The 14,414-nt window shown below is 32.7% G+C and overlaps 2 protein-coding genes across 3 annotated transcripts in view; one reads left to right on the top strand and one right to left on the bottom strand.

Moving 5' to 3' along the window:
* The window catches only part of LOC6037243 (probable cyclin-dependent serine/threonine-protein kinase DDB_G0292550), a 173,437-nt gene that overhangs the window by 138,069 nt on the left and 20,954 nt on the right, over positions 1-14,414 (bottom strand). The window lies entirely within an intron of this gene.
* On the top strand, positions 958-13,781 carry LOC6037239 (lysophospholipid acyltransferase 5). Of its 2 annotated transcripts, none has more exons than XM_038258242.1 (6): positions 958-1,147; positions 1,918-2,067; positions 5,831-6,055; positions 6,119-6,613; positions 12,171-12,475; positions 12,545-13,781. In XM_038258242.1, exons 2-6 carry the CDS (start codon positions 1,986-1,988, stop codon positions 12,842-12,844), a joined length of 1,407 nt encoding a protein of 468 aa, XP_038114170.1. In that variant the 5' UTR covers positions 958-1,147; positions 1,918-1,985; the 3' UTR covers positions 12,845-13,781. The 2 variants fall into 2 exon arrangements, with proteins under 2 accessions (XP_038114170.1, XP_038114171.1); XM_038258243.1 differs by having other exon boundaries at positions 958-1,166.

Raw genomic sequence — 14,414 nt, 5'->3', positions numbered from 1 at the left:
TTTTTTCACTCAAATCACAAACACCACCCATCAACTTGGAAAAATGCATTTTTAATTGTTTTCAGTTGATTAGAATTCTATTTCCATTAAATTAAAAAAAAAATACAAAAAAATATTTTGTTATGAGGCGACATGGACTTTGAAAAATATTTGCAACGGCCTATTCTAAATGTCAGGCTGAAAAAACACAACAGATAACTTTCCAGGTAATAATAATACATTTTTATCAGTTCTGTTCGCGGTAATAATAAAATTAACCGAAAAACAAAATTCAAGCGTTCTTAAAATACGTTTAGAATATTTTATAAAATAGTCTATTTTGCATACATAATTTATCATTCAATAAATGTTTCAAAAAGAAATAAAAATTCTTGTCATCAATTTTCAGCTTTTTGAAAATCTTGGGATTAAGTTTAACTATGTTTTTGTGATGTAATATGCTGTTTTTTTTCTAATTAACTTTCCCGAGAATTGTTATCTGAAAAATGTAATACATTTTGAGATTTTTAGGTTGATTCTACAAAAATCGAGTGTCCACGCGTTTGGTATTTTAAGTTTAAAAAAAAAGAAAAACCACGCTCCATACAAAAAGTTTAAATTTTGTATGGAGAAAAAGCCTCGTAGTAGGGACGCTGAAAAATTCAACATTTTGAGGCCACGTGAATTATTGCCCCTACTGAAAAAAATTGATCCTACATTTTCTAACGTTTTACAAATATTTTGACAAATTCCACAAATGTTTTTTTTTTTTAGTTCAAAATTAATTCATTAGAGATGTTCAAATTCAAACATCCACTTCTTGCCATAAAAGTCACAGCATATCAACCCTCTCACACACACTCTTTCAGAAAACCTTCTCTTTTCCCTTAACCCACCCCATGTCGTAGCAACCCCTCTGTCACAAACACAACACCATGCGGCGCTTACTACGACCGCCCGACCCTCTTGAATGTTATGCTGCTCTTGCTTTGACAGTCGTGCCGTGCAGTCCACCGATTACGCTTCAACCCAACGAACGGGGCGGTCTTCGATCCGTTCCGCGGACCGTGTTTTCTTCTAATAGTTTTCTTCCTTACAAATACTTCATACAAATCGCTTCCGGTCCAGGTGCACTTTTATTCAATTAAGGTGAAAAGAGAAAAAGAAGGTTCGTGGATTGCATAAAAGTGCGTGGATGAATGACGTTTTGGATAGGGGAGGAGAGGTGTGCACACTTACACACAGTCACACATACAAACACACAGTTGTGTCAAATTTGAGTGAGCATAACTTTTGATCGACGCGTAATCGTCGTGAAAAGTTCGGCTTGAGAGGAAAATGAAAGTAGTTCGCATCTAGTTGGACGAAAATTTACAAAAAGTGGTCAATTTCGAGTCTGTGATCTTTAAGCTTTGAGTGGTTTAACCTTTCGATTGTCTGTGAATAAATCGATGTATTTTTGTTTTATCGAATTCACGTGCCTCGGCTTTAACCTATAGAGAAGGATGAAAAAAGTGTGATAAATTTAGGCTCAGAACTGCATTTGTGCAGAGGTTTTCCCGACGATAACAGCAAACAACTCTCTCTACTAACATTATATAAGTGCCGCGAATAAATGGTGTGATATTTTGTTTTTTCGCTGTTCGGACTCAGTAGGCCTACACTATGAATTTGCTGCAGCAGAAGCAGCATTGAAAAAAAAAACAACAAACTCTTCTGCAATCGAAGCAAGCACCGCAGAATCAGAGCAAGTACAGAACAGAAGAGGACGTCGCAATAGGCTGTGAAGAGCAGAATTCCCCCTTCGTCGTCATCTCAGAGAAGAAAGAAGAGTTCTCGGCCTACTTGTACACACTGTGTGTTGTGAAGAGTGTGTTGTGTGCAATACTTCCCACAGTGCACCGTCTGTCACATATAAAGAGTACAGTTTTATTTTAGAGGTCGCCGTCGCCTTCTGGTGCAACTGCAGCGGAGTTCGAGGCCATCATCGCAGTAGACCGAGCAGGATGCTGAATCCGGTCGAAGCGCTGTCGAGCCTGTCGGGCGCTTCACAGCCTGCCATTCGACTCATCCTTTCGGTGCTGGCAGGTGAGTTACGGTTACGACTGACAAAGGGATCAGCGCCTACTGTTTCGATTAAAGATGCAATCAAGGCAAACGTCAAGTAATGAGCTAAAGTTGTCTGACTGTGGCTTACCGCGCGCGCGGCTGTGACGACGACGACTGCTTCGATTACGTCGTGGAGTCACGTTGTGCAACGAAGGCACGGAAGAAGAGGCGAAACAGACGGAGGCAGAAAACGTATTAGCCAGGCCTGCTGCTTTGGGCTGCTAATTTATGTGTTGTATATTCACGGCAAGCAGGAACTGCTTGAACTCAGGACTGGGGGTTTACTTATTGGGGCGATTTGTAGTAACACCTTTGGACTAAGAGTGACACAGGGAAAAAAATACAAAGTCAGCAAAAATAATCTTTTAACCCTCTAGAACCTCTACCGCTATTTTTACAATTTTTCGAGCAATGAAGAAGAATTTCAAGTTTTTAGAAAAAAAAATTGAATGAGGTTGACTTGCTTTATACAGTCTAGATTCGATTATCCGAAGTTTCGATTACCCGAAGTGGCATTTTTCCGAGTCCTTCGGATAATTGAGCCTGGACTGTACTTTGTTGGCATTTTTCCAGAATTATTTTTTTAGCGATAAATTTTGGCCTTGCTTTCAACACAACTCTAAATTTTAAAGAAATTTTTTTTAACAATTTTTAAATAGAAATTAAAGCAATAACAGTTGGACAAACATTTGAAAAATGCGCATAAGCATTTTGACAGCTAATTCTCAGGATCTTGACAACCTTTTTCACAAAAATCGAAGTGTAAAACAATAGTTAGATGTGTAAAACAATAGTTAGTCCTGCCATCAAGAACCCTAGGTTGTGTAAAATAATTACTTAATGCCTGTAAATTTTTGAAATAGTTTCAACTGTCAAAATTATTATGCGCCCTTTTCAAATTTTCTTTAATTTTCTATGATTTTGGCTTATGCGTTCTTTTCAAATGTTGCTCAAAATACTTTAAAAAAAATCAAATGGAATAACCAAATTCGTTATATTTTTTTTTTATATTCGGAATTTACTATAATTTTGGAAAAGTTATGACGATTTTTCTTAATATAATTTGTTATTATTTTTAAATTTTGGTAAAATTACCAATTTTTCAGGGACATTAATTTGACCTTGGAAGTTTTTTTTAAGCTTAAACTGTTTCTATAACTCAATTTATTATATTTTTTATATTGTGGATTTCACTCGAATTATGGGAAAATAATTACCATTTTTCCATTACCTAATTTGTCACTATTTTCATTTTGGTAAATATGGAAACTGGAACTTACAGGAAAATTAGCTATTTGACTATTTTTATCGTAGACATTATTTTGGCCTTTAGAGTGGTGTTTAAATTGAAACTGTTTCCATAACCCAATTTGTTTTTATTTTTCATGTAGGTTTAGCTAAAAATCCCAAAATTTTAAATGTTGTCCAATTTTATCAAGGATATTGTTTTGGCCATAGAATGTGGTCTGTACTTTTATAAAATATTCAAAATTTAAAAAAATGTTCGTTTTCTTTTTGTCCATAACGAAATATATGTTTTTATAGGTGGGAGAACTAAGAAAAAATCTTATAATTGGGTAGCTCTAATACGCAACAAAACAAATTCACTGTTCATTTTTCGAATTAAAATTTATTAAATTGATTTAAAATTTACAAAGTATTTTGGTTTGAATTAGCACAGTGTTCATATCGGTTTGATTTTCTATGAGAATAATTCAATTCATAGGGGGATTCAATCTTACATTTTATAAAATTGGAAGATTTGATGATAGGGATAATTTTCAAGAGACTCTTATTGGGCCTTACCCTTCTCTCTAATAAGATACGAATAATTGTGATTATCAAAAAGAAGGGCAAAATTTTAGTAAATAATGATATTGTGGACTCTCTCGTTGTCGATATTGAAGGGACCGTCGTACGTGAAGAGTGTATATCAAATAAAAAACCATAAAATCAAAGCATGCTACTTGAAGGGACTGAAAATTATTTGACAGCAGCAGAAATATAGAGGAGAAAATCGTGACGTCAGAAATGAACTCAAATCACTCAAAGTTCATTTTGTGAGTGACTTTAACATTTTGGCCTAGTTTGACAGCTTCCTCGTTCCCCGGTTTTCTGTGGGAGAGAAAAGGAGGCGAATACTTTATGAAAATCATACCTGTCAAAATTCCTAGCCTCAAAATTTTGTCGCGAGTTGCTTTTCTCCTCTATTGATAACGAGAAGATAACGTCATGATTCGAATTCCCGGACGCTTCGAAACCCGGACACCTCATCTTGTTTTATCAATTATTTGGATATAAGTTCGAATTATAAATGTCAAAAATGGGTTATTTGATGAATTCTAACATCAACTTTCATTTTAAGTTTGTTTGAACGCTGTAGTTAATGTCAAAACAATTAAATAAAATAAAATTATAAAATTACCAAAAATGCGAAACATTTCACGTGAAATATTTCATAGGCGTCCGAAGCACCGGGAAGGCAAAGCAGAAATTTATGGTTTTGATTTCATTAAATTCAAGTAATTTTTTATATAAAATATCGATTGTTTTGATGCATCCACTTCCCCGTGACTCTACCACTGGTCGTGGCCGGCGCCGGTATTGATCAGCATGATAGGGGCCTTTGAGAAGTTGCGAAGCGAGGAAAGATAGCTCCCACTTATCTTCCACGGCTCGTGGATGTAACTTCTGGAGGTCCTGGTCAATAACGGAGTAGCAACTGCGGGTGGGCACCTATGCTTATGCTTAAATATCGATTGTTTTGATGTTAACAGATTATTTGAGACCTAAAGAATGCTATTCATTAACATTTCAGTACAAATTTGTGCAATTCATTAGCAAAAACGAGTGTCCGGGATTCGAATCAGCTTTTATAGGTGTCCGGGATTCGAAGCACAACAAGTCATTTTTGAGAAGTTGCGAAGCGAGGAAAGATAGCTCCCACTTATCTTCCACGGCTCGTGGATGTAACTTCTGGAGGTCCTGGTCAATAACGGAGTAGCAACTGCGGGTGGGCACCTATGCTTATGCTTAAATATCGATTGTTTTGATGTTAACAGATTATTTGAGACCTAAAGAATGCTATTCATTAACATTTCAGTACAAATTTGTGCAATTCATTAGCAAAAACGAGTGTCCGGGATTCGAATCAGCTTTTATAGGTGTCCGGGATTCGAAGCACAACAAGTCATTTTAATTTTCAAATTCTGATGAAAAATTGCAAGAAAAGACATATTTTGCACGAATTCTTTTAAAACTGACTGTTAATACTACATCCTGATGATATTTCTTAATTTCCAACTTAATACATGATTTTTTGTCAGCTATAACAAAAATGATATGCTACTAAGTGTCCGGATTTCGAATCATGACGTTAGACAGCCAGAGAGTCGACTGTATTAGCAAATGTTTTTTTAAAGATCCTCTGTTTAAAAAATCTGGAAATTTAGGTATGATGCATTCCATTTCATTAAATCAATTATAATTAAAATGAATGGATTATATGTATTCATTGTACAAAACCAATGCAACGAATGTTATTTCTAAAATCCAAAATCGCCTTCGCACAATTCTAATCGAAGGCCTTCAAACCGCGATGACAGCCCAGACCTGAGTGCTATTGATTTTGTATTCCAGTATTTTTAGCCACGGTCTGCCGGTGCAGCAATACAATATACAATTTCCTACCAAACGCCCACAAACTGAACTTTTTTTTATTCTTCTCTCTTTTTCCCCTCAGCCTACCCGCTGGGAGCCTTCTACCGGACGCTCAAAACATCGGCCCTGGTCAAAAACCTGCTGATTGCCGCCACCGGAATCGCCATCGTCGTGTTCAACTATGGCACCGACCTGTACCACAGCGCCCTGGCCGTGGCCGTAACGTATCTGCTCAACGTGGTCTTCGCCACCAGCAGCCTGCTCGTCCCGTTGAGCTTCAGCTACCACATGGGTTATCTGCTCGTTGGTGGGTTTCGTCGTGACGTTCTTATCTGTGCCAAACTGACCTACATTTCTTGCTTCTCCGTAGGCTATTACTTTACCACTTCGGAAACGTACGACATCAAGTGGACCATGCCCCACTGCGTACTGGTTCTGCGCCTGATCGGGCTCGCCTTTGACCTCTCCGACAGTCACCAGAAGGAGAAGGCGGGCAAAAAGGACGCCTCCTGCATCACCGTTCCGACCCTGCTCGAGTTGATAGCCTTCACGTACTTCCCAGCGTCGGTCCTCGTGGGTCCACAGTTCTCCTTCCTGCGCTACCAGCGGTTCGTCAGTGGCCAGTACGAGGAACACACCCGCGGGGCACCGGCCTACTCCGCTAAAAAGTTCCTCCAGGGCGCCTTCTACCTGGTGGTCAACCAGGTCGGTTCCCAGTTCGTGTCCGATTCGTACCTTCTGTCCGAGGATTTCGAGCAGGAATCGTTCTTCATGAAGCACGTCTACATGGGCTTTTGGGGCCGCTGCACACTCTACAAGTACATCTCGATTTGGCTGCTGGCCGAGGGAGCCGCGGTGCTGTTTGGTAAGTCATACTTGAGTGAATCGCGAGCGGTCATTGAGGGTGGTGATTTTGAGGAGTTGGCGGAGGTATTTACTACGACGGTTTTACTACGACGCGATAGCAGCGTAATTGAATTGAAGCGATTTTGTTTCGAGTGCGCAATTTACAGGCTGATAAGTGGCGTTTGTTTTAAGACGGTTTACACGTGATGGAGCGTTTATTGCGATTTGTTTGAAATTGGATTTACAAATGAATTGAAAGCGACTTGCAGACACTTTTTGTATAGCAGATTGAGCAGTTTAAGCTCCACGATTGCTCTTTTATTTTTTACATTGTAATTTTGTTAATCGATTTCTTTTGTCCAAAGATTTAAAATTGTCAAAATTGTAAAAATTTCATATTGTCAAAATTGACAAAATTGACAAAATTAACGAAATTGTCAAAATTGTCAAAATTGTCAAAATTATCAAAATTGTCAAAATTATCAAAATTGTCAAAATTGTCAAAATTGTCAAAATTGTCAAAATTGTCAAAATTGTCAAAATGGTCAAAATTGTCAAAATTGTCAAAATTGTCAAAATTGTCAAAATTGTCAAAATTGTCAAAATTTTCAAAATTGTCAAAATTGTCAAAATTGTCAAAATTGTCAAAATTGTCAAAATTGTCAAAATTGTCAAAATTGTCAAAATTGTCAAAATTGTCAAAATTGTCAAAATTAATTGTCAAAATTGTCAAAATTGTCAAAATTGTCAAAATTGTCAAAATTGTCAAAATTGTCAAAATTGTCAAAATTTTCAAAATTGTCAAAATTGTCAAAATTGTCAAAATTGTCAACATTGTCAAAATTGTAAAAAATGTCAAAATTGTCAAAATTGTCCAAATTATTAAAAATTGTCAAAATTGTCAAAATTGACAAAATTGTCAAAATTGTCAAAATTGTCAAATTTGGCAAAATTGTCGAAACTGTCAAGATTGATAAATCTGTCAAAATTGTCAAAATTGTCAAAATTGTCAAAATTTTCAAAATGGTCAATATTGTCAAAATTGTCAAAATTGTCAAAATTGTCAAAATTGTCAAAATTGTCAAAATTGTCAAAATTGTAAAAATTGTAAAAATTGTAAAAATTGTAAAAATTGCAAAAATTGTAAAAATTGTCAAAATTGTCAAAATTGTCAAAATTGTCAAAATTTGTCAAAATTGTCAAAATTGTCAAAATTGTCAAAATTGTCAAAATTATCAAAATTTTCAAAATTGTCAAATTGTCAAAATTGTCAAAATTGTCAAAATTGTCAAAATTGTCAAAATTGTCAAAATTGTCAAAATTGTCAAAATTGTCAAAATTGTCAAAATTGTCAACATTGTCATCATTGTCAACATTTTCAATATTGTTAAAATTGTCAAAATTGTCAACTATTTATTTAAGTTGACAAAATTATCATTATTTTTTTGGTTGTCAAAATTGTCAAAATCGTCCCAATTATCAAAATTGTCAATATTGTCAAAATTGTCAAAATTGTCAAAATTGTCAAAATTGTCAAAATTGTCAAAATTGTCAAAATTGTCAACATTGTCATCATTGTCAACATTTTCAATATTGTTAAAATTGTCAAAATTGTCAACTATTTATTTAAGTTGACAAAATTATCATTATTTTTTTTTGGTTGTCAAAATTGTCAAAATCGTCCCAATTATCAAAATTGTCAATATTGTCAAAATTGTCAAAATTGTCAAAATTGTCAAAATTATCAAAATTGTCAACATTGTCAAAATTGTCAAAATTGACAAAATTGACGAAATTGCCAAAATTGTCAAAATTGTCAAAATTGTCAAAATTGTCAAAATTGTCAAAATTGCCAAAATTGTCAAAATTGTCAAAATTGTCAAAATTGTCAAAATTGTCAAAATTTTCAAAATTGTCAAAATTTTCAAAATTGTCAAAATTTTCAAAATTGTCAAAATTGTCAAAATTGTCAAAATTGTCAAAATTGTCAAAATTGTCAAAATTGTCAAAATTGACAAAATTATCAAAATTGTCAACATTGTCAACATTTTCAATATTGTTAAAATTGTCAAAATTGTCAACTATTTATTTAAGTTGACAAAATTATCATTATTTTTTTTTTTTTGGTTGTCAAAATTGTCAAAATCGTCCCAATTATCAAAATTGTCAATATTGTCAAAATTGTCAAAATTGTCAAAATTGTCAAAATTGACAAAATTGTCAAAATTATCAAAATTGTCAACATTGTCAAAATTGTCAAAATTGACAAAATTGACGAAATTGCCAAAATTGTCAAAATTGTCAAAATTATCAAATTTGTCAAAATTGTCAAAATTGTCAAAATTGCCAAAATTGTCAAAATTGTCAAAATTGTCAAAATTGTCAAAATTGTCAAAATTGTCAAAATTTTCAAAATTGTCAAAATTTTCAAAATTGTCAAAATTTTCAAAATTGTCAAAATTTTCAAAATTGTCAAAATTTTCAAAATTGTCAAAATTGTCAAAATTGTCAAAATTGTCAAAATTGTCAAAATTGTCAAAATTGTCAAAATTGTCAAAATTGTCGAAATTGTCAAAATTGACAAAATTATCAAAATTGTCAACATTTTCAATATTGTTAAAATTGTCAAAATTGTCAACTATTTATTTAAGTTGACAAAATTATCATTATTTTTTTTTTGGTTGTCAAAATTGTCAAAATCGTCCCAATTATCAAAATTGTCAATATTGTCAAAATTGTCAAAATTGTCAAAATTGTCAAAATTGTCAAAATTGTCAAAATTGTCAAAATTGTCAAAATTGTCAAAATTATCAAAATTGTCAACATTGTCAAAATTGACGAAATTGCCAAAATTGTCAAAATTGTCAAAATTGTCAAAATTGTCAAAATTGCCAAAATTGTCAAAATTGTCAAAATTGTCAAAATTGTCAAAATTGTCAAAATTGTCAAAATTGTCAAAATTTTCAAAATTGTCAAAATTGTCAAAATTGTCAAAATTGTCAAAATTGTCAAAATTGTCAAAATTATCAAAATTGTCAACATTGTCAAAATTGTCAAAATTGACGAAATTGCCAAAATTGTCAAAATTGTCAAAATTGTCAAAATTGTCAAAATTGTCAAAATTGCCAAAATTGTCAAAATTGTCAAAATTGTCAAAATTGTCAAAATTGTCAAAATTTTCAAAATTGTCAAAATTGTCAAAATTGTCAAAATTGTCAAAATTGTCAAAATTGTCAAAATTGTCAAAATTGTCAAAATTGTCAAAATTGTCAAAATTGTCAAAATTGTCAACGTTGTCACCATTGTCAACATTGACAACGTTGACATTGTCACCATTGTCAACATTGTCAAAATTGTCAACTATTTATTTAAGTTTTCAAAATTATCAATTTTTTTTTGGTTGTCAAAATTGTAAAAAAAATAATTTACTAAACTTTCAAAATTTACAAAATATACAAAATTTACAAAATTCTTAAAATTTTCGAAATTCACATAACTTACAAAATGCACTAAAATCTGTCAAAATTGTAAAAATTGTAAAAATTGTAAAAATTGTAAAAATTGTAAAAATTGTCAAAATTGTCAAAATTGTCAAAATTTGTCAAAATTGTCAAAATTGTCAAAATTGTCAAAATTGTCAACATTGTCAAAATTGTCAAAATTGACGAAATTGCCAAAATTGTCAAAATTGACAAAATTGTCAAAATTGCCAAAATTGTCAAAATTGTCAAAATTGTCAAAATTGTCAAAATTGTCAAAATTTTCAAAATTGTCAAAATTGTCAAAATTGTCAAAATTGTCAAAATTGTCAAAATTATCAAAATTGTCAACATTGTCAAAATTGTCAAAATTGACGAAATTGTCAAAATTGTCAAAATTGTCAAAATTGTCAAAATTGTCAAAATTGTCAAAATTGACAAAATTATCAAAATTGTCAACATTGTCATCATTGTCAACATTTTCAATATTGTTAAAATTGTCAAAATTGTCAACTATTTATTTAAGTTGACAAAATTATCATTATTTCTTTTTTTTGGTTGTCAAAATTGTCAAAATCGTCCCAATTGTCAAAATCGTCCCAATTATCAAAATTGTCAATATTGTCAAAATTGTCAAAATTGTCAAAATTATCAAAATTGTCAACATTGTCAAAATTGTCAAAATTGACAAAATTGACGAAATTGCCAAAATTATCAAAATTGTCAAAATTGTCAAAATTGTCAAAATTGCCAAAATTGTCAAAATTGTCAAAATTGTCAAAATTGTCAAAATTGTCAAAATTATCAAAATTGTCAAAATTTTCAAAATTGTCAAAATTTTCAAAATTGTCAAAATTGTCAAAATTGTCAAAATTGTCAAAATTGTCAAAATTGTCAAAATTGTCAAAATTGTCAAAATTGACAAAATTGTCAACATTGTCATCATTGTCAACATTTTCAATATCGTTAAAATTGTCAAAATTGTCAACTATTTATTTAAGTTGACAAAATTATCATTATTTTTTTTTTTTGGTTGTCAAAATTGTCAAAATCGTCCCAATTATCAAAATTGTCAATATTGTCAAAATTGTCAAAATTGTCAAAATTGTCAAAATTGTCAAAATTGTCAAAATTGTCAAAATTGTCAAAATTATCAAAATTGTCAACATTGTCAAAATTGTCAAAATTGACAAAATTGACGAAATTGCCAAAATTGTCAAAATTGTCAAAATTGCCAAAATTGTCAAAATTGTCAAAATTGTCAAAATTGTCAAAATTTTCAAAATTGTCAAAATTTTCAAAATTGTCAAAATTTTCAAAATTGTCAAAATTTTCAAAATTGTCAAAATTGTCAAAATTGTCAAAATTGTCAAAATTGTCAAAATTGTCAAAATTGTCGAAATTGTCAAAATTGACAAAATTATCAAAATTGTCAACATTTTCAATATTGTTAAAATTGTCAAAATTGTCAACTATTTATTTAAGTTGACAAAATTATCATTATTTTTTTTTGGTTGTCAAAATTGTCAAAATCGTCCCAATTATCAAAATTGTCAATATTGTCAAAATTGTCAAAATTGTCAAAATTGTCAAAATTGTCAAAATTGTCAAAATTGTCAAAATTATCAAAATTGTCAACATTGTCAAAATTGTCAAAATTGACGAAATTGCCAAAATTGTCAAAATTGTCAAAATTGCCAAAATTGTCAAAATTGTCAAAATTGTCAAAATTGTCAAAATTTTCAAAATTGTCAAAATTGTCAAAATTGTCAAAATTGTCAAAATTGTCAAAATTGACAAAATTGACAAAATTGTCAACGTTGTCACCATTGTCAACATTGTCAACATTGTCAACATTGTCAACATTGTCAACATTGTCAACATTGTCACCATTGTCAACATTGTCAAAATTGTCAACTATTTATTTAAGTTGTCAAAATTATCAATTTTTTTTTTTGGTTGTCAAAATTGTAAAAAAAATAATTTACTAAACTTTCAAAATTTACAAAATATACAAAATTTACAAAATTCTTAAAATTTTCGAAATTCACATAACTTACAAAATGCACTAAAATCTAAAAAAAAATCTCTTCCCAGGTCTCACCTACATCGACGCCAAGCCCGGTGACCGCGAGTACGACCCGGACGAGCTGTCCGGCTGCTCCAACATCAAGGTGGGCGTGTTCGAGAACACCAGCAAGTTTGGCCACTACGTCGAGTCGTTCAACGTGCAGACGAACCACTGGGTCGCCGTGTACGTGTACAAGCGGCTCAAGTTCCTGAACAACCGCATGCTGAGCCACTTTGGGGCGCTGCTCTTCCTGGCCGTTTGGCACGGGTTCCACAGCGGCTACTACATGACGTTCTTCATGGAGTTTATGGTGATCCGGATGGAGAAGGAGGTGAGTGGGGAGAGGGTTGGTAGATTTGTTGAGTTCCTTTCGTAACGAAGTTTTCCTTTTGCATTTCAGGTCGAACCCATCTTCGCCAAGAGCGAACGCTTCCAGGCCCTGATGGCGCAACCGCTGGTCAAGGTGGCCGTCTTTGTGCTGCTCAAGTTCTACACGATCGCGTTCGCCGGCTGGTGTCTGGTTCCGTTCGTGTTCCTCAGCTACTCCAAGTGGTGGCACATCTACAAGGTGGTCTGCTTCTCCGGCTTCTTCCTGTTTCTGCTCGGAAATGTGCTGCTTAAGCCGGTGCTGCTGGCGATCTTTCCCATTCCCAAAGGGACCGACCCGGCAGCAGTCAAATCCGTCAAAAAGACGGAATAATTAGTTTATGATTTTGATTATTTTTTTCTTCTGATCCAAACAAAACAAGAATAGTAAATTTCAAGGATTGAATCCATCCAAAAAAACGATAAGATGAAAATGAGCAAACCTTCCTCTTTTTTTTCTTTGCAAGTGTTTTGAACGTTTTAAACACAAACTCAAACAATTTGCTCGAACAAAAAATAATAATAAAAATAAATACATCGACTGCACTGAAACAATGATTTAGAGCTGTTTTTTAGTAGAATGCTAAACCGAATACGAGTTAGTTTCGATAAGTTTGATTATCGCGCTCCGCTACCTCTTGCCCAATTTTCTAAACAAATAAAACTTATGTTTCTGCTTCAAATTAGTTCGTTTAGTCAACTCAAACCTCTTTAGATACAAATTTTTCCTCGAGATAAAAAAAAAACAAATAAATATTTATAAAGTTCAACTACAAACAAGTAAAGATTGCAAATTAATTAAAACAAATAACTTAATATTACACAAAAAAAAACAATAGTTCAGCAAATCTCACTAACACAACAAACAATTACCAAATTGTCCAACGCAGTTCGTTCTCCAATTCAGGCTAGAAGAGTAGCAAAGTAGGCCACGTCTAAGGCGCCCGAGTGTATTGTTACTAGAGTTGAGCACGGTTGAGCTAAGTATTTATATATTTTTAAGCGAGCAGATTGAAATTAAATATTTGACAAATTTATCGAACAAAAAACTACGTTTTCCTGAGAAAGGTGAGAGATTTTGGTTTTGTTTGGGTGAAACAAAAAAAAACAATAGAACATTACTTCTATTGTGGTGGTGCAGCACTGGAGTGGAAGCAAGGAAAAAAAAGGTTTAAGATAAACTGTAGGGTTAGCAGGAGACACTCTCGATTAATTTTAAACGATACTTCAAATAAAGAAAGTGCTAGTCAGTTTATGAGTTATGAAAAAAATGTGTTTTGATTTATTATCCGAAAGTGAAACTATAACTGCTTGCCATTTCATAAGGGCACATAACTTTTTTAACCAAGAGAGTGTCCCTTTCACACCTTATTTAAACTGTCATTTGAGTGAAGGGATACACTATTGTTTACAAAAGTAATGTGCTCTTTTGAAATGTTGGGCTCCATATTTGCATTTTTGTCATTTGTCTATTTTAGTATTTTTGTATTTTTTTGTTTTTTTTTTTTGTACTTTTAACTTAATATTCGAAACATTTTTATTTAATAATAGAAAAGATACGTATTCTGATTTTTTTTTTTTATCTTCAATGAAAATACTCTTGCATTACTTCTAATGGTGAATTTTATCCTATCAACGACCCAGAACCAGGTCACAGCCGTTTACGTAATATTCGTTGCATCAAATTATACACAAACTGCCAAAATTGCATTTCCACCAAAAAAATGTGACAACAAAACAAAACATTTCCACCTGTTTCACCCTCCATTTAATTCCATTACAAATCGCAACTCGCGCACCCCCTAGCAACCACCACACTTCAGCATGGCCTGCTCGCGGACCACGTGCTTGACGCGACCGACCCCTCCCGAACTTGTGTTTAACCATGCGCCATCGTCATGGCA

The sequence above is a fragment of the Culex quinquefasciatus genome, chromosome 2 (assembly GCF_015732765.1).
Source record: "Culex quinquefasciatus strain JHB chromosome 2, VPISU_Cqui_1.0_pri_paternal, whole genome shotgun sequence".
NCBI lineage: Eukaryota > Metazoa > Arthropoda > Insecta > Diptera > Culicidae > Culex > Culex quinquefasciatus.
Note: the sequence above shows the minus strand (reverse complement) of the source record. Positions and strands in the feature narration are given on the sequence as shown.